Source organism: Anastrepha ludens, chromosome 6 (genome assembly GCF_028408465.1).
Source record: "Anastrepha ludens isolate Willacy chromosome 6, idAnaLude1.1, whole genome shotgun sequence".
Lineage (NCBI taxonomy): Eukaryota > Metazoa > Arthropoda > Insecta > Diptera > Tephritidae > Anastrepha > Anastrepha ludens.
This window is the reverse complement of record NC_071502.1, coordinates 61,612,499-61,635,112: the sequence shown is the minus strand read 5'-3', so window position 1 is coordinate 61,635,112 and position 22,614 is coordinate 61,612,499. Positions and strand designations below refer to the sequence as shown.

General features: G+C 36.2%; 1 protein-coding gene across 1 annotated transcript in view; it reads right to left on the bottom strand.

The window, feature by feature from the left end:
- Positions 1 to 4,272: 4,272 nt before the first annotated feature.
- Positions 4,273 to 22,614, bottom strand: part of LOC128867086 (RING-box protein 2-like) — an 81,628-nt gene continuing 63,286 nt past the window's right edge. Inside the window, exon 2 of the mRNA XM_054108183.1 lies at positions 4,273 to 4,424. Coding sequence (XP_053964158.1) covers positions 4,273 to 4,424 — 152 coding nt within the window. The remainder of the gene's footprint in view (positions 4,425 to 22,614) is intronic.

The following is a 22,614-nucleotide window of genomic DNA, read 5'->3' as shown; positions in this document are numbered from 1 at the left end:
TTTTGATTTTATTTTATCTTTTTTATTTATTTTCTTTTTATTTTATTTCAATTAATGTATTTCTTGTAATTAACTTAATTTTCCATTGTATTTTTTATTTTAATTTTTGCAAATTTATATCTTTGATTTGATTTTAGTTTAATTTATTTTGCTACACTTTTTTATTTTACATAATTTAGATTTCCCTTATTATTATTTTTCTGTTTTTTTTTTATTTCATTCAAATAGGTTTTTGTTTTATTGGTTTTATTTATTTTTTTTTATTTTTTTTTCTGTTATATTAAGTCAACTTTGTTATATTATTTTAATTTATTTTGTTTAATTTTATTTATTTCGATTTAATTAATTCAATTAAGTTTTCCTTTGTTATTTATTTATTTTTTTGCTCTTTTAATTTCACGCAAATTTATTTTTTTGTTATGAAATGTTTGTTTTGTTATCTTACTTTATTATATATTAATTAAATTATTTATTTTGATTATTGTAATTTTAATTTATTTCACTTTAGTTTTTATTTGATATTATTACTTTTGTATCATTTAATTTGTTTACCTTATGTTCTTAATTTATTTAGTTTGAATTGAAATCTGTGAACACCTCTTATATAAAAATAACTCTCTACAATTATGCAGGCATGCAGCGCTCCACGAAGCATTAACTTGTCCTCAAAAACCTGTTTAAAAAAAAACTAATATTATCGAAGATAAATCAAAGTGCTTCGATATACCACACATGCATACGGAGGGGCATATGCTTGTATTTATGTAGTATACATATAGGCACATATATTATAAATTGAAATGATTTATGAGTGTGCGTGGAGCACAAAAACACATCAAAGTACATTGATAAAAAAGCGGTCTGCTTGTCCGACGCGTCAGACAGTCAGTCAGTTTGACAGCTTTGCCTATTGGTTAATGCAACTCAATCCACCGTACAGTCGGTCGTCTCGTTTTCTAGACAAGCAAACAATCAACTACCACATATACATATCTGCATATATTCGAATACTATATGCCCAGGTATATGTATAACGGATTTACTTTTGCAGCCAAACACTTGTGTGGGCATGCGGACGTGTGGGTTGTCGAGTATGAATGGAAAATTTCCAAATGGATTTTCTATTTTTACACCACGGTAATTTTCCATTAAAAATGTTATTTTTTATGCCAAAGATCACATATCTGTAGGTATGTAGTGATATAACCATTTCTTAAATTTTACAGTGTGTCGATTTTGAAAATCAGCAGTGTGGGAGAAAAAGATACTCATTTTTGTGTTGATTCACTGCATGCCTAAAGTAGAGCGCTTCTGGAATATTCCGCAGACAAATTTATCAGCCATTTGACGCTTGCTGTAGAGACGTTTGCTGGCTGCGCCGGAATGCCAAAAACTGTAAAAAACCGATGCGCGGTAGCAAAGTGTGCCGCTGATGATGAAAACCGGAGAGTCACAGACCAGTTTATACATAGCTTTTGTATAGGCATACATAGCTGCGTATGTTTGTGAATGCAGCAGACTAGCAGATTTTTATTGTAGAAGTGGGAAACCGTCGTAAGGTCACGTTTTGCACGTAGGTAGTGGCTTAAGATGCAAAAAAGAATGAAAAGTTGTGTGATTACTCGCTTATTACAGATGGGAATTAAGATGAAAATCCAGTTATTTCATTTTGATAACATGAGACAAATGAAAAAGTTGTTTGAACAAAAAAAACTTTCGATTATCAAAAGGTTCAAAATGATCAGTGGTTAGATAAAGTTATAAAAGTTATTTATGTACATACACACATACATACATACATTCTTTCTCACTGGGGTGTAGCGAACGTTTAAAGGTCGAAGCCAAACAGTTCTTTCCAGCTAAAATGCCGAGTAATGTTCATATGCTTACAATTTATTTATATACATTTATGAATCATTTTTAGTATAAACTCATATCACATCAGACTCTGAATGAAATATTAGCAAATAGCAATAAATACTTTTCCAGTTATATGAGTAGCCGAACATGAAAGATATTCCATTGATTGGTTGTTATATAAAAAAATAGTTGCAAACTAGACGTCTGTTGAGGGACCCGCCTCCAAACACACCCAGTTATTCAAACCACAAATTTGCCGATTGGCGCCCCTGCAGGGAAAATCTGAGACAGTGCAACAACAAAAAACTGATGCTATTTCGGCAAATGCAAACCATTCGAAAAGTAACTAGCAAATGTAGCTGATTCTTATCGTGATTACTATGCGGTTGACAGATGCTATAGAAATTATAGAAAGCGGCAGATGAGTCCTGGCACCCACAGACAAAAAAGGCATGTAAAGAAAGTTCAGTGCTCTAAATTAAAATAAAAACACCAGTGTTTGGGAAAAGAGCCATTAGAGAAAAGAGATGAAATCTAGTTTTAGAAATATGGTCACCTTAGAAGCTTCTGAAATACGCGATGATATGAGAGCTATAAATAGTTACAACTTTTTCTACCACTTGACGCCGTATGCCGCTCAATAGTTGTTGACGTCAATGTTATGAGCGTAATGGCTTTTAAAACCACAAAAAAACTCGTCCAGAGTCTGCATTTATTGAACTTTGCAGGAAATAGCAGGACGGATGAGCTAACTGGACTGTAGATCGGTGAGGTGGTTTCCCCGCGAAATGAGAGGATTGCGATCTCCTTGACTATCTGTGGTCTGCTCCTGGAAAGGTGGGCTTCGCACCAACTCAGCGGTTGCTGTGCCAATCACCAACTTGCAAGGTCCCGCAACTTTACTGATTCTTCTGGATCCGAGAAACTCAATTAAGGTTAACAAAACCGCAGCTCTCGACTTTTTTGAGTGCTCTTATCGGATACATTGTCCGCTAGGCGCGCATGCTGTGCGACTCGGTAATACTTCAAATCCTTTTTGCAGTAGCTATCTGGAGCATAAGGTACAATCATCCCGGCACCTTCACTTTGCTGTTGTACTGCTCTCGCGGTGCTAAGATGCAGGCTTCTTGCCGCCCACTTCTTTGCTACGATTGCAGATTTAGCAGGATTAGATATGAACTATCTGATTAATTTCATCGGTAGCATGAAGCAGCTAACACAACCGTTATTAGTCATGTTGTTGTTGTATACCGGTACTAGTTGTTATTTGGTCTGCTTTCTTTGTTTTGCATAACCCTTTTTCCGATGCAAGAGTATCACAAGGGACGAAATTGATTTCTTTTTTAAGTGCGCAACCATTTAACCTAAACTAATTTGGGTTCATGGACAAACAAGGAATAAATATGGATGGTATATCTTACGCCTCTAATACCTTTTTTTGCTATTACAGGGATGAGCAGGTGGGGGTAAGCGTTCAGCACTCTGCTTTTTCTCTGGTCAAAATGCAGCAGTGCTGCCTTAAAAGGCAAACATTTCTTTGAATGCTCTGTGCGCTTAGACTTTCGCAATGGGCCACCACAAATGGCGAACTTAACTAAGAATATTTTGCATAAATTACACAAATTACATATAAAAAATTATAAATTAGACTTTTTTCCAACCTTGCCATTCAAATGATAATTGACACTTCCTTGAACATCACCGTGAAGGGTCGCGAACTACATAGTAATATTTGCCTGCAGGGCTTCTATCAATAATATATACACACAAAATTCAGTGCATACACATAACGGGTGATGACTAAACAATGAGACTTTTGTAAACTCCTTTTATTTTAAAGCTAACGCTTCGAATCTGTAGGCGCTAGTTTATATCCTTGCCAAGGATAATTTAATTCACTACGTAACTTCCAAGGCAAATATATTAAAGCTGATATCGGTAAATCAGCTGATTTGATCAGCTGATTCAACATTATTTGTTTTCTACTTTGCCAATCCTTTGCTTTGACAATCAAACCTACAAAACATTGTTGTTGGTCTATACCTTTTCAACTTCAAATTGGGACTAAACACATTCAAATTGGGACTAAACAACTTCAAATTGGGAATAAACACATTCAAATTGGGACTAAACAATTTCAAATTGGGACTAAACACATTCAAATTGGGACTAAACAATTTCAAATTGGGAATAAACAATTTCAACTTTAGTAATAAGAATTTTAAGTTGGAATTTAGCATTTTAAGTAGAAATTAAGCATTTTTAAATTGATGCAAATTTGAAGTTATTTATTGTAACATACTAAACATTATAAATCATCATAACAAATAACACAACTAATAATTGAAAAGGTATATATATATAATAACACAACAAATTAAATTGATTAATACAAATAATTATTACATATGATTAAAAAGACATGTCATTCATATTTAACGCATCTGGTATAAATCTTTGGACATGGGCGACATATTTGGCACAAGTAGCTACATTTAATTTGGCGATGTTCGGTTGTATTACATTTTCTAGCCGTTGCAGGCGATACTCAGTTTGAGTCATATCTAATAAAATATGAATAAAATAAGAAAAACAAAATTCAATAAAAATATCGGTTTTATGCACAGCATTCTTTATTTATTTAATTACAATCCTTATGACTAAAGTTTAAAAGACATTCAAATTGTTTATTCCCAATTTGAAGTTGTTTAGTCCCAATTTGAAGTTGAAAAGGTATAGTCCCACCACCTTTAAGAAATGCGTCTGGGTAGCTTATATTTAAAAAAAATAGTTTTCGTAAAGATGCGGTCGAAGCAACAAACCATACGAGAGCGCATTGTGTAATTCTAAAAAATAAAATGAAAGGTAGGCAAAATATTACAAGATCTTCTTTATATAGAATTATGATTAACGGCGCCTATCAAATCTTAACAATAAGCTCAACAATTAGTCTACGTAACACCCTTACAGAAGTTAATTAATCACAGCTATATCTGCAAAACGTTAAAAAACTTCAAATAAATTGCTGATTAGCCGAAATTAGGTCAGCAAAATACATCGTCGAACAAATATCTAAAATGAAATCGCAATGACGATGGACTCGAAATTTCAAATATATTTTCCTTTCTCAAATTGCAGGTGCTTGGAAATTATCCATTTTATACAAATGGCATTTCAAACTGTGGCTTCGATGTGAAATTGGAGCTTAAGCACAAATATGAACCTAGAAATAAATTTCTGAGCCTTTGATCAAGCCAAGTAGTCTTGCAGTGAACAAAGAGGAAAACCACAAGGAATGTTTAGACAAAATTTGGATTCATTCCTTAAAAACTATAATTCTGATTGCAACTATATCCTCTGGCCTAACAAAGCGTCGTTCCATTACGCCCTTAAAACGTAGATGTTTTTAAATAAACGAAAAGTTAATTTTGTACCAAAAGAGGGAAGCCACGCAAAGTTACCTCCAATGTCGGCCAACAGATTTTGGATCTGATCAGGGCCCTTTGTCAGCTATACAATAATTTTCCTTAATGTTCTACCACTAGCAAATCATTTTATTGTATACTTTCTGTAAAGAAATAAAATAAATCGATTTTACGTTTTTAAAAAGTCGCTTTTTTTGTCATCACCCGTTACATGAGGTATACTAATATGTATTTAGAGCTACTGTCAATATTAAATTTCTATCGCAATTACGAGCAAATATTTCAAAGATCAATTACAACCACCAGATCAACGTCAATCATTTGCACGCAAGTAACCGAACGCCTACAATTTTTAAAATTAGCAATTAAATGACGAAATATTTGCGACAACCGGATATTTTTAGAAACATACCTCTGCACTTATACATAGATAAATACATACCACCTGCTTGGGATAGAGTGAAAGCGGGAAGGCGGCTTATCACACATACAGTCCGGTTCACTTGATTAGAGGCAATAATTTTTATGGTATACAATGGTTATTAAAGCAAGCGTATTTGATCTAGTGACACAAGGGTTACTGATAATTCCAGTGAAGACTGTACTTTGGTCGAAAAAAAATATGCATCAATATATGATTCTATCTCGCAGCAGTAAAACTTCTACAGTTGTAATATTGAGCCTGATTTATTGGTTCTCTTGAATAGGGGTGCTCAGTTAGACTACATTATTTGCGCAGTAACGTTGTGAAAAGGGGTCGGTTTTTTAAGCATTCACTTCTCAATTCTAATAAATTGTGAAAACAGAAAAGTTTAACAGATCGCGAAAAAGGAAAACCCGATATCTTGACCTCACAGAAGGGCTTTCAAATCGCCAAATTGTCAAAAAGATTGGCCGAAGCCCAAATGTTGTGGATCTTTACGTGAAACAGGGTGCCTCCTGTGGTAAAAACTACAGAGGCAGAACTGCGATGACTTTAACACCGAAGGAAACACGCAAAATCCTTAGGATTGCATAAAATTCCACCCTTTCAACAGCAAAAATTAAAGCGATGACAAATGTTGCAGTCAGCAAATCTACTATTCGAAAAGCTATTCTAAAAGCGCCCCATCTGAAGCATAAAAAATTACAAAAAACCACCTTCAATAAATTCAAACATGGATGTGAGTTCTGTTACAAATAACGATTCCGCTGAATGGAAAAAATTCGTATTTAGTGACAAAAAGAAATTTAATCTGGATGGGCCGGATGAATACAATTACTAGGGAGGCAGGCAATGGCAAACCTCCGAGTGTATTCCCTTATTCCATTTCTACTAAATGTTACCGTCAGGACGATGTAGTCAGTCCTCTTCGAGCTGTACTGGGCTTGTCGAAGTAATAGACTGGCATGGCCATGAGCTTTTTCCTTCCAGCGCCCCGCTTCATTTAACCTAAATGCACGAATTGTTGCCATCTTCTTGATATTTAGATCTACCGGAATAACGTGTGTCAGAGCGTTCAGGGCCTCCCTAGGACATGGTCTGATTGCACCGACTGTTATTGCACAGGCTGATCTTTGTATTCTGCTAAGTAAGCTTTCCTAGGTAGAGCTTTCCACCAAACTACCGAGGCATACCTTAAAATTGGTCGTACAACCATAATGTATACTTGGGTTGAATACCCCCATCTTCTTCCCATCATGCGTTTACAGGCATATAAAGCGGTTTCTGCTTTCTTTACCCGTTCTTCAATGTTTTATATCCAGCTAAGTTTGGACTCCAGAAATATTCCTAAGTACTTTGCACTGGGTGAAAGTGAGAGGACTTGTCCGTTAATGTTTGGTAGAGTAAAAATTGGTACCTTATATCTGGTAGTAAATAGCATGAGTTCTGTTTTACGCGCGCTTAAACTTAGGCCACAGCCTGTAGCGCAAGAGTTAAGCTCGCTTAGTGCCCTTTGATTGATCCCACTGATCGTATTGGGACACAGTCCTGATGCCATTAACACCACATCATCAGCGTACGTGAGCACTTTTACCCCACCTCCATTAAGTTTTATTAAGATTTTACTAATAACAAATAACCAGAGGAGTGGATATAATACTCCCCCCTGTGGAGTGCCCCTATGGACTCTTTTTGTTATGTTGATATTACCCACATTAGCTCTAATTATCCTGGTTTCTAGCATAGAGATGATCCAATTGCTGATACAATTTTCCACCCCTAAGTCTATTAACGCCCGTGGGATAGCATCAGTGCTAACGTTATTAAATGCGCCTTCTATGTCAAGAAAAGCTGCCATGGTGTACTGTTTGCTTGCTAGAGACCCCTCTATTGTTCGGATTACCTCGTGAAGCGCTGTCTCCGTCGATTTGCCTTTGAGGTAAGCATGCTGTGCAATTGATATACTAGAGCTCTCCAGCGAGCTTCTAATGTGTATGTCTAAAAGCCGTTCAAATGTTTTTAAAAGGAAGGACGATTTGGCCATGAAAGGAAAATGTTTTGCGTCCGTAGAGGCCATGCAAAAGGCTTGTACCGACATCCTGATGGGCATCCTTTTAGATCACCCAAACCAATGTATCGAGGCCTGAGGGGACTATTTTGAATAAATAAACTCGAAGTTATAAGAACAAAGCTCTTGGCGTGTCTATTTTAGCTCTGCCTTGTTTATTTTGGATTTTACATTGTATATATAAGAAAGGAGGAAAGGAGTCTACATCACAGCCGTGAAGCTGGTGTTATGGTATGGGGAGCAATATTATACTATGGCGCGGCGCGTTCGGATGAGCTGCTACGAGCCGTCGTACCCTTGAACGAATCAAATCCTCACTTTGTGCATCACGTAAACGTCGGATTTTATAACATGAACTAAGTCTACGATGAGCAGTTGCACACGAATCACTGGCCTTGAAATACGCCTCGATTGCGAACACCACCTCATATACAGCTATGGGTAGATAAATAGCGCACTACTTCGCCACAATAACATATAATGATTACTTTTAGTGGATGACCTAGTAAAGCAGCTATTTTTACACGAATCCATGCTTTATTTCAGTATTATCAAAACAAAAAAAAAAAAAAAAAAAACATTCAATACCTCCTTAGAATTGAAGCTCGGAATTGAAAATCGGAATTAATCACATTTTTAACTGGACGCTGAAATAGCGCACTTTACTGATTTGCAGAAATTTATTATTTCAAATTGGTTAAATGTGTTCATTTATTTCTTTATTTCTTACCTAATAGGTATTTCGTTGAGTATAAATTATTTTTTTAAACTGGAAAGGAATTCCATGCTTCCTGTACTCCTTGCCATAGTTCATTCGCATTTTTAAATTAGGTTGCTCAACCTTAAACTTAACCTTAATATCGCCCCACAGATTTTCAATGGGGTTAAGGTCAGAGCTGGCCAATCCACAACCGCAATTTTTTCTTATGAAAGCCAAATTATCACCACTTCGGCAGTAGGTTTGGGGTCATTATTATGCATGAATAATCCGTTTAGTGGCACGGACTCGAAGGACTATGACTCCACCGCATTTTTGAAGAGAGAATATGAAGATAAGCAAAACTCTCCATTGTGCTATTTATTCTCACTATTGGGTCAAATCAATTTGAAGAAAATGATCCCCTAATTTTTTTCATGATGAACGAAAGTCTTCCCATCAGGAGCAATCATACTAATTTTAGTGTCGTCCGTAAAAAGTATTATTTTCCAGAATTTTACGCCCTTGCTTCTATGGGAAGGAAAAATATGCCTTTTTATTTTTTTTCCGACAGTAGCGGTTTTTTCTGCTGGCAGGCCCATTCGATTTATTTTCATTAAGGCGTCTTCGCACAAGTCTGCTAGATATATTCAGGCAATATTCCTCATTTATTTCCGGCGTTATGGCTAGAGAGGACTTAAAGGGATCGCGCTTACTTTTCTTAACGATGGCATTGTCCTCCTGAGTTGTAGTATTTCGCGCAGTCGTCTTTCGAACTTTCTTTCTTTTAAGAATATACATATTTGTCTGTCCTAATATATTTGAAGAGATTGTATAGCATTTTACGGGAATAACTCTCAATATTTGCGATTTTTGTTTGTTTTGTACCTTTTTCGTAATGGTCATAATGGTAAATGAAATGATGTTTTCCTTTCGAGTGAGCGGTGAGGTCCTCTCCCTATTTTCGTGCCCAATAACGATTTTAAAGGAGTTATGCTTGGAATTATAACAAACCAGAATTTACCAAAAAAACTAGCTTTAATCATCTAAACTAATGATTGAAATAGAACTGCGCTATTTCGCTGTACAACGCAATAGTGTGCATTTCGAATAAAACAGGGCAAAAATAAACATTAGAAAAGTTAAGGGACTTATCATATTATCTGACATTAGGGAGATGTGAACCATATTGACATACAAATATGTCCGAATATCTGTTAATCTTCTAAGAAATAACCATTCGTGTAGAGAACACTATAAGTCCGCTATTTCTCTCTTCTTAGCTGTATATATAATTGGCGCTTACACCCTTTATGGGTGTTTAACTGAGCTACTCCTCTAATTTTTAAGATGTGTTTATGTCTTCCACAAATGGAGGTCCCACAGCTTTATACTGCCACCGAACGGCAAATGGTTTTTATGACGACCCTTTTTTTTCAAAAAACGCAAATAGTCAAAACTGGGGGTATTATAGTTTTTTTGCTGGTTGTAGAAGTTTTGATTTCGCCTCAAACTCACCATTATTAAAACAGAAAATCTTTATAAATTTAAGAAACGTAATTGTATTTTCATTGCTATCAGCTGCTGGTTCTACTTAGTCCCGCCATAAGTTCTGTAACAAGTTAAGTCCGTTATAGATATGAAATTAAAATACTTTTTTTAATGAAGCTAGTTTTATTTAATCATGTAAATATTAAAAAAAAATTTAATTTTCATCCGAAATGGTCAGCGTTTGCTCTTACGCAAGCCTTCAACTGATTGGGCCATTCAGCTATTGCAGAACGCACGGTTTCCATGGGTATTTACGTCGCTTCTTGAACGAAAGATTGTTTGAGACTCTCTACATGCCTTCGACAGGCCATGTTCTCCAGTTCTGACCACAAACTGTAGTCCAATGGATTCAGATCTGGACTTCCAGAGGGCCAATCTTCTGCGGCTATGAACCCAGAAATATTATTTCTTAGCCACTGCTGGATGGTTTTTGCCTTATGGGCTAGACCGGGGTCTTGTTGGAAGATCCAACACTCTGATACACGGTTGCCCTGGTCGTAGCCCCTTTTTCGTAGAAATGAAGAGGCTGGATGGTGGCCATGCTGTACACTTGGAACAACATTTTTTGTGGCTTTAGAAATTTTAGCATAGATTTTGTGATTTTGCTTATTAAAAACTTCTTCAACAGTGAAAATTTTCTCATCTGTGAAGAGAATATTTTCATGGTCATTGACCGCGTGCCACCGAAGAAGCTGCTTGCATCTGCCGAGTCTAATTTTCTTCCAGCGCGTTGTCAAAAGATAACGAGTTGAGCGACGGAAGGCTGTGGCGATCATCTGTAATTAGTCTTGACAGGGATCTGGCCAATGCATTCACTTCTGTTGATATGATTTTCTGCTTCCTAAGGGGATTTCCGCGAATTGTTTCACGAACGGCTTTTATGGCTGCATTGGTTCGAACCACACGAGGACGACCACTTCGCTTTCTGTCTGTCATTTCAGACGTTTGGGAAAACGTCCTGCGGCAAGCAAACATTGTCGAAATATTAAGTTTTTTCAGAAATTCGTAAATCTCACTTGCACTTCTACCACATTTATGTAAATAATACAATCACTGCAATGTGATTTTTCTTAGCTCTCCACTCCATTGTTAACAAGCGAAATTTGCCACGAAACTGAATAGGCAATGCATACGAAGAAAAGCAAAAATAACGCAACTTTTTTCTGCCAATTTGCTCTCGCTGCAGCCTGGAGATCAAACGGGGAATAATTCTTGCCAACAGGTGTTACTTTGGACTCAGTAGGCAACTGAGAAGTAGAGCTCTCTCGTGAAGGACCAAACTGGCACTCTACAAAACGCTCAACATTGCCGCCCTAATATATGGCGCAGAAGCATGGACGATGTCAACAGCGGATGAAAAAGTTTTGGGAGCCATCGAGAGAAAGATTCTACGCAAGATCTTTGGCCCCGCCGCGTTATTGAGGAGTACCGCGTACGGTGGGATAGCGAATTGTATGAACTATATTATATGGGAATATGGACATAGTTAAACGTGTACAAATACAGCGGCTACGTTGGCTTGGCCATGTCACCTGTATGAAAGAAGACGCTCCCGTAAGACGAATTTACGACACGGTACCTCCAAAAAGAAGGCGTAGAAGAGGAAGGCCACATTTCCGTTGGAAAGACCAAGTGCTGCAGGGCCTGTCTTCACTCGAGATTTCCAATGGGCACCAACGAGCGCAGGACAGAAACAGCTGGTGCGCCATTTTGGGTTCGGCCACAACTGACAAACGATTGTAGCGCCACATACTAAAGTAAGTAAGTGATTATGCTATGTTTAAGCGCTAAATCAAACATTGAGAAAACGGAGCTAAAAGTTTAACGTTTAACTTACGAGTAGTAGTAGTTGTAGTAAATTTTTCGTATACCTTAATTTTTTATTTGCATAAAAAAAACTGTTGAAATAAACTACATTGGAACTAATTTAATGTTTTTGCTTTTTTAATATTAACCATTATACTAAGAAACCGTCTATTTCTTTGAAAGAGCGAAAATTGGGTCAAACTTACTCTCATATTTGATTTTTCATTAGAAGTCTCAGCTAGTAAGATAAAGGCTAAAGAACGCTTTAAAGTTAGGAATATATTATAGGTTCAGTTAGTAAAACGGACTTTGGATATTATTTGGCTGAGAAGAAGCTGCCCTATTACTCCTAGTCGCATGAATAAATATTTTATTTATTTTTAAAACACAGTCACTAAGAAAATAAACGCAAATCGTTAATCAGCAATAGATTAAATAGTGTAAATAGTTGCACACATACATTAGCGACACCACCATAACACGCGATCGTCAACTGCCAAAGTGCAGCGCAACACAATGAGGGCAAAGGTACCTACTTGCGCACCTAAATTCGGTAGAATAATGCTGACACAGAGGAATGCGCAAGTTACCTGTATACCTACAATACAATATTCATAAAGATAGCAAATATCATTTACGGCCAAGTGCTCTTTCTATGTTTATCAATAATTACGTGAGGCACAAAATGATAAATTGCAAAAAAGCTACGAAATCAAACAATACCAACAACAATATCATCAAGTGCAATGAAAAAATTCAACAATAAGTAAATTTTCAGACTTATTGTGGATTAGAACGCATGATGTTGTAACCGTTTCAAAGTCATTGCGGGCAGCCGGAACACATTCCATTCTATTACCCACTGCAACAACAATACGAGTACATCCACCAACCATAAAAACCCACTGTGGAGAGCGTACAGGTGAAAGCTGCATACTACGTGGGCCGGGGACATTTGGAGGCCAACAAGGTTGTGGCGGCATGCAAGTCAATATGCGAATGTATGCGTGGACAAGATTGCCGATCGTACAGTTCATTGGCTGGTTTGTGTGCTGCTGCTGCTGCAGTTGCTTCTCAAACAGCTGCTAATTGTTGTCTGCCATAGAGCGAATTGCCGCACAGGGATGTGTATGTGTGTATGTTGACAAGAGGTTTTGCCGCGGTTTGTTACTATTGTTGATATTTTGTATGATTTATTTAATGTAAATTGTAGTGATATGGGCGTTATTGTTGCTGTTGTATGCCATTTCACCGGCCTTATGTTACTTTGTGCAAATAAACAAGACACAACTGCATTGTACACCTATGCGCACACATACGTGTTCACATATTTACACATATAAATAAACACATTCACTTAAAATTTTAAAATAGTATATATATACACTTGTGGATAAAATAATAGAATCGCGATTATTTCACAAATTCTGACTTTTCCTTTGTTTCTTAATTTTCATTTGGCCCTACGCTCCAGCGCGAATTAAAAATGCTTAAGAACGATACCCATTCCTGTACGTTACTTGCCATACAGCCCGTGGAAGAATGGATTTTCCGCGCCGTCGTTTCGGTGAGCAATTTATTTGCCCCCCACAAGTAAAGTTTAAATACTTTGTGGATAAACCAGCTTCAATTGAGGTATTGGAAGCCAACATTACTAAAGTCCTCCAGAAAGTCATTCAAAATTAGTGTTTGGGGATGCTCGAATTACGGCGAAGTTGCGGCCAAATAAATGTCATCAATGGTTCTATACAAAAATAATAAAAATTTCCTAATCAATTTGAATTTTTGTTGTTTTATTTCAATTTAAAATCTGATACCCCTAAATTGACCCACCTTTACTTAAAGGGACAGATACCTGTGAAATTTCGAAAAAAAAAAATTTTTTCATAAAATGTTAATATAATCCTTTAGGAATATGTCAAAAAAATTTTACAACGTAAATTTAAGTATTTCTTATGTTATAGATCGTCAACCGAGACGGCTCTATTCTTTGCGTTAGAGCGCTGGGCGAGGTATAGTTACGTTGTATTCAAACTTTAGACACGTTTTTCTCAAAACTATATTTTTCGAATTGGCGTACACGATAACTCGAAAAGTGACCGATCTACTTGAAATTTTGCACACATCTTTTTTATGATATTACTTTCTATGGGAACTTATAAGTTTTCAAAAATTTTTCGAAGAAAAAATAGTAGGAAAATTCGCCCCAAAATTATTTTTTTTATATCATTTTATTCTGCGAATTATTTTTTTAATTCATATAGAAATTATGACATTAATAAGCAAAAAAAATGTTGGTTTTTTGTATTCAAGTCACTGACGCCGATCCTACAATGCCCGCCGATTGAGAAGCCCCGCTGCGACCTTCCTGGAAGAATTAAATGTACATCTTCCATTTTAAATAATTAAAATAAAAAAAAATGTATATTATTATAATGTATAAATAAACTGTATGCCAATTTTGAAAAAAATATATTGACTTCTTCATTTTGAATAATTTTAATGAAAATCAGAGAAAATATGGCCGTCTACAGGTATCTGTCCCCTTAATTTTATAGCCCATTCTATAGGGCTTTTCGGTAGATGTTGAAATGGAATAAAATGGCGTTTGCTGTGTGGCACGTAGCGCCGTCGTGCTGGAACCACATGTCGTCTAGGTCCATATGGTTCAATATGGGCCATAAGAAATTGGAAGGGCCACCACGTCTACCGAAAAATAGGCGCAATGCGCGCAACGTTTGCGTTAATGAACACTCATTTTGATAATAAAGTTTTATCATTTGAACGTACTGTTCAATCGCCTAACTTGCCATGATGATTTGGCATAAACAACTGAATAATAAAGAAAAGATTTGACAGATGTCCCCAAAACAAAATGGCTGCCACAGGGCGCCAAAACCGACCCGCGCCAATTGAAAAACCCTTTAGAAGCTTTTGAATGTGGTTTATATGGAAGAAAATTTTCAACATCGTATGTAAAAAAATTGTCAAAAATCAATGCAGCTGTAAGCCATTTAACACTTACACTTTGAGTTATAAAATTGCATACTCAGAAGTTTTCTAAAGATTCTGAATAAACAGTCGAAAATTTCGATAATTTTTGATTTTTTTGTGAATTTTGATTTTGAATTTGAAACAATGAACTATGTTTTGTAACGAAAAACATTTAGTTTCAAAAATATGTCAACCATTTTAAAAGATAATGTGAATTAATTATGCTTTTTTTAATTTTTATGCTGGTGCTCAAAAATCCACATTATTATTAAAATTCCAAGCAGTAAAACAAAGAAACATGCAAAATAACAAACAAGTTTAATCGATTCAAAAATTAATTGTCTTTATTACACTTCTCTTGTTCAGGCAGATGTCTTTTCATTACGACCTCGTGCGTTAGAAAATTGCCATCTTAAAATCCGATTTGAACTCTTTTTTCTAAAGTACAAGTGAAAAGATAAAAAAAAATTGGGCTATATACCCAACTATCAAACAAAAATCGACAAAAGCAAATCAGCGGATTTCTTCAAAGTTGCTGAAAGCCGGTTAACGACCTGATGTTCGCTATACCTCTGCATTCTGCTCATCGCGCATATCTCTAATTGACGAAATATCAGCAAAATGGTAGCTATACCTTGATTAAAGAGTCCTCAGAATGTTCAGAAATCTCAAAATACAAGTTTATTCCTCAAATTGATTCCTTCCTTTATCACCTTCAAAGTACTTCCCATCAACTGTAACGCATTTATGTCATGATCCCGCTCTTGAAACAGTTCTGGGATTTTATTTTCGATACAGTTGTCTTCGATTTTTCCATTACTTCCTTTCGACTGTTAAAACGCGTTCCCCATAGTGGTTTTTTGACTCGACCAAACAGAAATAAAATCACAGGGAGCCCATATCAAGTGAATTCGATGGCTGTTGGATTGTATTTGTTTCATTCTTGTTCAAAAATTCACGGATAATAATGGCACTGTACAACGGTGCATTATCATGATGCATTCGGAGCTCTCCACTCACTCGCCTGATTGTGTGTCGTACTCATAAACACGCGTCTTGTCTCCACTAATAATGTAAGTTGGGTCGGATTCAGCCATGAAAATCATGACTTTAGCAATATCAATGCGGTCCTTTTTTGCATGAAATACAAGTTCTTTGGGACCAACTTTGCAGCAACACGGCGCGAACTCAAATCATTAACTGCAATGTCCTGAACGGATCCATACCAATGTTCAAATCCTCTGCTGGCTTTCTAATGGTTAATTTGCGGTTATTTTCTTTCACTTTATTGATGTTTCCTTCAGTTTTCGATGCTGAGGGCTTACCACTACGTGGTATGGGTCGTTCTAGATGGACTCATGATCTCTTCTGGGGCGTTCATGCCTCTCGTAAACGGCTGTTATCTTTAGAGTATTATTAAAAGTTAAAAAAGTTTACTAACATTTCTAAAGTTTCCGCACCATTGAATCCATTTTAAACGCAAATTTAATACAAACTCGTTGTTGCAAATTGAAATCCATTTTTAAAACGGTAATCGATAACACGTGCAGAGACAGATTTGTTCAAGACGGCATAACTTTTACAAATGTCAAGTAATGGCGATAAAATTTTAGTAGGAATGTCAATCACCAATGTGGCAACCTAACAAAAAAAAACAAACAGAACTCAAATCAGTTGACTTAGAGCGTCACCTCGCGGTTGTTCCGGGAGCTTTTTGATGAGGGTGGTAAAAAGTCAACGAGAATTTCGAGCCACTGAAAACTTGCACTTTTATGGGACTTAAAACTGAGTATCCGAATTTTGAATTTTTATGAAAATTTGTCGAACTTTATACCAAATCTTGTACAAAGCTTGAAGCATTCATTCAAATGATATTCATTATAGACTGAGCTATATTTTCATGAAAAATTAAAATCAAAAGAAAAGTAGTCAAAACATGTTAAAATAGCCCGATTTTATTATTTTGTCCATAACTGTATATATACATATGTATATTAGTAATATAAATAGTCCGCTTAAGTATGCTTTCAGCTAATCCAATTTGGAGAGTTGCATTAAAATATTAAATGGTTCGTCTAACAAATGCATACTACAAGTAAATACTAAGCAAACAGGAACGTAAGTACACGCCACATTTCACAAACACAAACACAAAGCCACGTGGAAGAAACTGTAATTCGAGCAAAAAAATCTACAATAACAGAATTATCATTCATTGTTCGTGATTACCCGCTCGACGAGTGCATCTATTCCTTTTTCGTTTAATTTTGCGGAAAGCCCTACTACACAACGCAACAGCGATGCGTTTTTTTTTTGTTTTTGAATGTGTCACTTCTTCCAAAAAAGTTTAACCAACATTCATGCAAACTTTTGAAGACACTTGATTACCCTTATTGTAACAAAGTAGAGCATTCCCCATATAGTATGTTTGGAGTATGTGTCTGAAGTGGTAGTCCTTAGCCAGTTATACTCGTAAATCCGGATCGTTCTGATAACGTATTGACAGATTAATTTGACTTCAAATAGTTATTATTTGCAGGTAATAGTGATGTAATAGTGATAGTCAAATGACGTTCATGGAGCCCGAGGTGGGAGTATGCTCGATGATGATATCAACCACTGTACTAATGAAAGACCGGTTTAGATTGATAAGGACCAAATTCTGTGCTCACTCCTTCTAGGCCAAACCTGTCTAATAACATATCTCATAAGTAGACTCTGCAGTCCATCTACAATTGGCTTGGGCGTTGTAGAACGATCAGATCCAGAGCTTGCTTGAGGGTAGAGGGACGCTCACACATGGGGCAGAATTGACTGATTTAAGATCAGTTCCTACCCAGCCAGCTCCTCCGCGATGCAATTTCCAGTAACCTAGAAAACGTTCGTGGTGCACCGCTTAGCCACCTCATTAAGAATAACTCTACATTCAATTGCTACTTTGAGAGAAGTGTTATTTCACTGTAGAGATTTTAAGGCAGCTTGACTCTCGAAGTGGATAGTGACCGGTTTTGCTGCAACAGACGAGTTCCTGACACACAACGCAGCCTCTTCTATAGCTAATAACTCAGCTTGAAAGATGCTGCAATAGTCAGGTAGCCATAGACTTTGATTGAGCTGCAGCATTTTTCAGTGGATGCTATTTCCAACCATATTATTTAGTCTTGAGCCGTCAGTGAAGATAGCCACTGTCCATGTGTCAAGGTCCTTAACGTTATCTTTCTTTCTGGAATTCGTGTGGAAAAATTATTTTAAAAACAGAGTTGTGAAGCAGTGTAATTTAGTTCCATACGTATTCCCGAAAGAGTTCTAAGAATTTTCGAATACCCAAATCATAAATCTTTCCAGAATAGGCAGGCATTCAGTCTGAATGCGTTGCTATTAGCCCGAAATCTGCAATATATATCTATGGGGAGAAGTATGTATGCTGCCTTTGTACCCCTTCAATTTGCCAATGTTGGCCACCAAATAGTGACTCCATCGAAGAGGATAGGTCCCTCAACCGCATGCATAAAGTGCAATGACTGTTAGGATATGTCACGCCTTTTTTGTGCAGCTGTAGTGTAAAAGTCAACATAAAGTATCAGTTTTTCCTAGTTTACATTTCTGATGTCCAACGCTAGAGGGCAGTTAAAAAATATTAAGCGCTTTATGAACAATTAGTCTGAAGCGTTTACCACACTTAATTTTTACGATTTTAATACCTTCGCTAAAATAAGATAAAAAATAAAACGTTGCCTCAAAGTGGCATTCATCATGAATACTAAATAAAGTAGAAAGTGCTGAAAAATGATGTTGACCTGTGTTGGCAGAATTATTAAGTGCAGTTAAAAGTTATCATAACGCTTTGTATACCCAAGTGTATCAACAATTGTAAATTGCAAACAAATGATTCCTAAATAACCAACCAACCGTCCAACCAAATAAGCTGTAAGCGCGCAATTCGCACGCGAAAGATGAGTAAATTACACTCTTGTGGCGTAATCAAACAAACAAACGTAAAATGATCACCAGCGTAATATAAGAATATACATACTTATGTATAGTAGTAACATGGCATCAGAAGTAGTGCTACGAAAGGTCGCACAAAAAAGTCAAGGTGGAAGAAAGTGCCGATGATATCGAGCTTTTGATCACACTTGGCTTATTTAGCCCTGCGAAATTTATTGTTCCAATAACCAAACCTATTTCATATCTGCTTTCAATCATTATTTTCAATGAATTGTTATTTTCATTTAAAAATTGCAAAAATATAAATATAAAAATGTTGAAGTCAAGAGGTCCAAAAATCCCATGAACTTTGAAAAGACGGGGCAATTTCAAAAAAATCAGTGCAAGGTTGGCTAATTGGCCTTGCGAAAGGGCTTCATTGATTAGAATTATTAAAAGTTAGGCGTATGCATTTTACTATATACAGGGTGGTCCAACCAGCCTTTGGAATTTAATACGGCAATAAATTAAATACGCATCAACTTTTTTCATTTCTTTTTTTTTTTTGAAAGGGTAAACATAGCCATTAAATATGGTCAACAAGTTCGAAAAAATTACTTTCACGGCTGGCATACCGTTTATCGCTCAAGGTGGCACACAAAAAATATTCGAATGGTGTCAAATCGCAGCTTCCAGGCGGTCCATTGACATTACCGTTTAGGCTGATTGGCATATAGCGACGTCCTGTTAACCAAAAATCGTTTAACATGGCACAGTAATGCTCGTCATTGTATGTAACGTTCATTTTCAAACAAATTGATCCAACAAAATCCACACCAACCAGTCACTCGACTTCTGCAGAGTTTCGGCCATATGGAATTTGGTGGATAATTGTGACGATGCGATGCCCAATTTTAAATGCGCAGCAAGCGATATTAGTCTCAGAATATAGCAATCATATTTACGTGAACAAAAACGCGTGTAAAATAAAGCTAGAACAAGATTTTCAATGCGAATAACTCCAAATGGATCTTGCGAAGAGTGTGCGAAAATCCACATGAGAGCGCTCCAATAAATACAAATGATGTTGAAAACTATCTTGCGAAAAAGCGCCATCTCAAAACTATCCTCAGAGGCCTAAGAGAAGCTCATTTCTTGGACGTACATCCTATAATTTATCAGTGCTAAAAACCGTCCGGCAGGTTTGAAGGATGATAACTTCAGGAACACCATAATTGTTGCTGACGAAAGCCAGTTCAATGGATCAGACGGCAAAAGCTTTGGTTGGACAAAATCAAATTCAGAGGGACAATCACAAAACCTGCGCATCACAGCCAACCACGGCGGAGGACACGTATTGAAAGTAATATGGATAGACATAAATAAGTATTTCGATATCATAAAGGTAAATTTACTAAAAACTGCTACAAAATTAAAAATGGTAAGTAAGTATTTGGATATCTTAAAGGTAAATTTACTAAAAACTGCCACAAAATCAAAAAATTGGAAAAAATGTGCCTCTATCCGAAGCTTAAAAACAAGTACAATCGCCAGCTGTAGTCGGTTCTAGATAAAAGAGATTCGAAAACATGAAATTCGCAACCTCTTTGACCTCAAAAAGTATAAGCAATGTTCGGCCGCCGTAGCCCATTGGTGCGTGACTATCGTTCGGAATTCAGAGAGAACGTAGATTCGAATCTCGATGAAAGATCAAAATGAAGAAAAACTTTTTTTTAATAGCGGTCGCCCCTCGGCAGGCAATGGCAAACTTCGAGTTTAATTCTGCTCTTCATAAAAAATATCGTTCGGAGTTGGCTTGAAACTGTAAGTCCCTCCATTTGTGGAACAAAATCAGGACGCACACCACAAATAGGAGGAGGAGCTCGGCCAAGCATCTAACAGAAGTGTACGCGCCAATTATTTATTTATTTTAAGCAATGTTTTTAGGACTGCATCATTTTGGCTGTGAGTTGCCTTTTTAGTTTGCGTTAATTTTTTTGTTTATATTTTTAATTAAAATATGTAGGACTTCTAGGTTTCCCTCTCTAAGCTAAGCAGATTTTGCCTGCCAACTATGACGCTGACTTTTTTCCACTTACTTCCTTATAGTCGAAACACTGTGCGACGTGTGGATTTTTCGATCACAAATGCAAAAATTCTGTTTGTTAACATATCCGCCGATGTGAAAATGAGCTTCATCTGCATGTATTTTGTTCAAGCAAAAAGTGATCCCTTTTTAAATATCTAACCTCAAACTGAACTACTAGCACAGTTATTTTAGCTACCAGAGGCGAATAAACAGGGAGTTCAAATACCAAACATTACATGAACCACCCGGTATATCAAACGAAAATTATTGTTTCATGTGGTGATAGCCCAAAATGCTGTGAGGCGCTTTTTCTCATTGGATGCTCATAAAGATTCAGAATTAGAAACATAAACATATTTAATCAAATGTGTGGACGTACATATTTATATATGGATTAATGTAAGACACATCCATTTCCAATGAATATGAATGAATGTATAAGTGGTATGTATGTATGTATACAATCTTTACCCCGCCACGCAAAATTGGCGCTACGCTTACAAACCCATAAAATCAATCATTTCCTTTCAGTGTTCGAAATTTCTGCTGATATTTACTTAATAAATAAAAAAAAAATCATTCACACATCTTATGATTTACAATTGAAAGCCTTGGAAGTGGTTTTTTCGGCGCCATGGTCTTGAAAAAGCACTCAGTCAAAATAAGCAAATTAGTCGAAGTTTCATGTGGTTGAAAAATAGTGCATTTAAAGTCAGCTCAAAGTTAATTGAAATGCCTACTGAGTTGTGATTTGTTTCCCTACAAAATGCGACTAAATTTCAAACTCCCACATTTCATTAAAAAAATATGACATTGAAACAACCTCTTATAATTTACTTGACACTTGTTGAAATGAGTGACATTTTGTTCTTTTTTGTCCAGAATTATTTGATTCATAATAATAACAAACACAACATTTACGCTCCTGACGCCTAACCGACCCGAAGCGTTCAATCCTACAAGGCGTACGGATAATTTTCTACTTTGACACCCAGTCGCGCAAGGCAAGAGTTTGACTAGCGGCGAGGTCTACAGAAAGAGCTCATCAACTGTTTAAAAAGTTAAAGTATACAAGCAAGTTGAAAAACAAGTTAGATATACACATTCAAAGGGCAGCGGAATGAGAGTTAACAACTTGGAATAAACATGGAAACCAGAAATTTAAAAAATCGATTGTTTGTTTTTTCGATATTTCAAAAGTATAGGCTTTTAAAGTAGAGTCAGATTCGTCACGCGGCGGCATAAATGGTTGCATTAAAATGGTCATTAATTTAAACTCAAATTTCGGTCTGGTGTTGTCAAAAAAAAAAACACTTTCAACCGAATCTTCTGAAATTTTAATATGTTGGCGATCGCCCGTACCAGAATCATTTTATTATTTCAATTATTTCGTATTTTTTTGATGAAAAAAACTGAAAAAATACCCGATTCTTAAAGTGTCAAAACGGCACATTTTGTTAAATTTTTTTTTTTTATTCTAATAGGGGGCATAGCTATAGTCATACTGATTTACAATTTTTTTGGTTTTTATGTTTCAGTTAAATAGAAGAGCCAAACACCGCCCAGGTCCAATTATTCGGAAACGTCAACTTCAGCGCCATTTTTTAAATTATTAAAATAAAAACAAAAACTTTTTTTTTTTGTTTGCGTGTAAAAGAAGTTAAATAAAAAGTCTAAAAAAATAAATATCGTATTTCATTTTTTTTTGGAAAAAAATCCTGAAAATACCCTAAATTTTCGAGCTCTAGGCCACCGGGACCCCTTAATTTATAA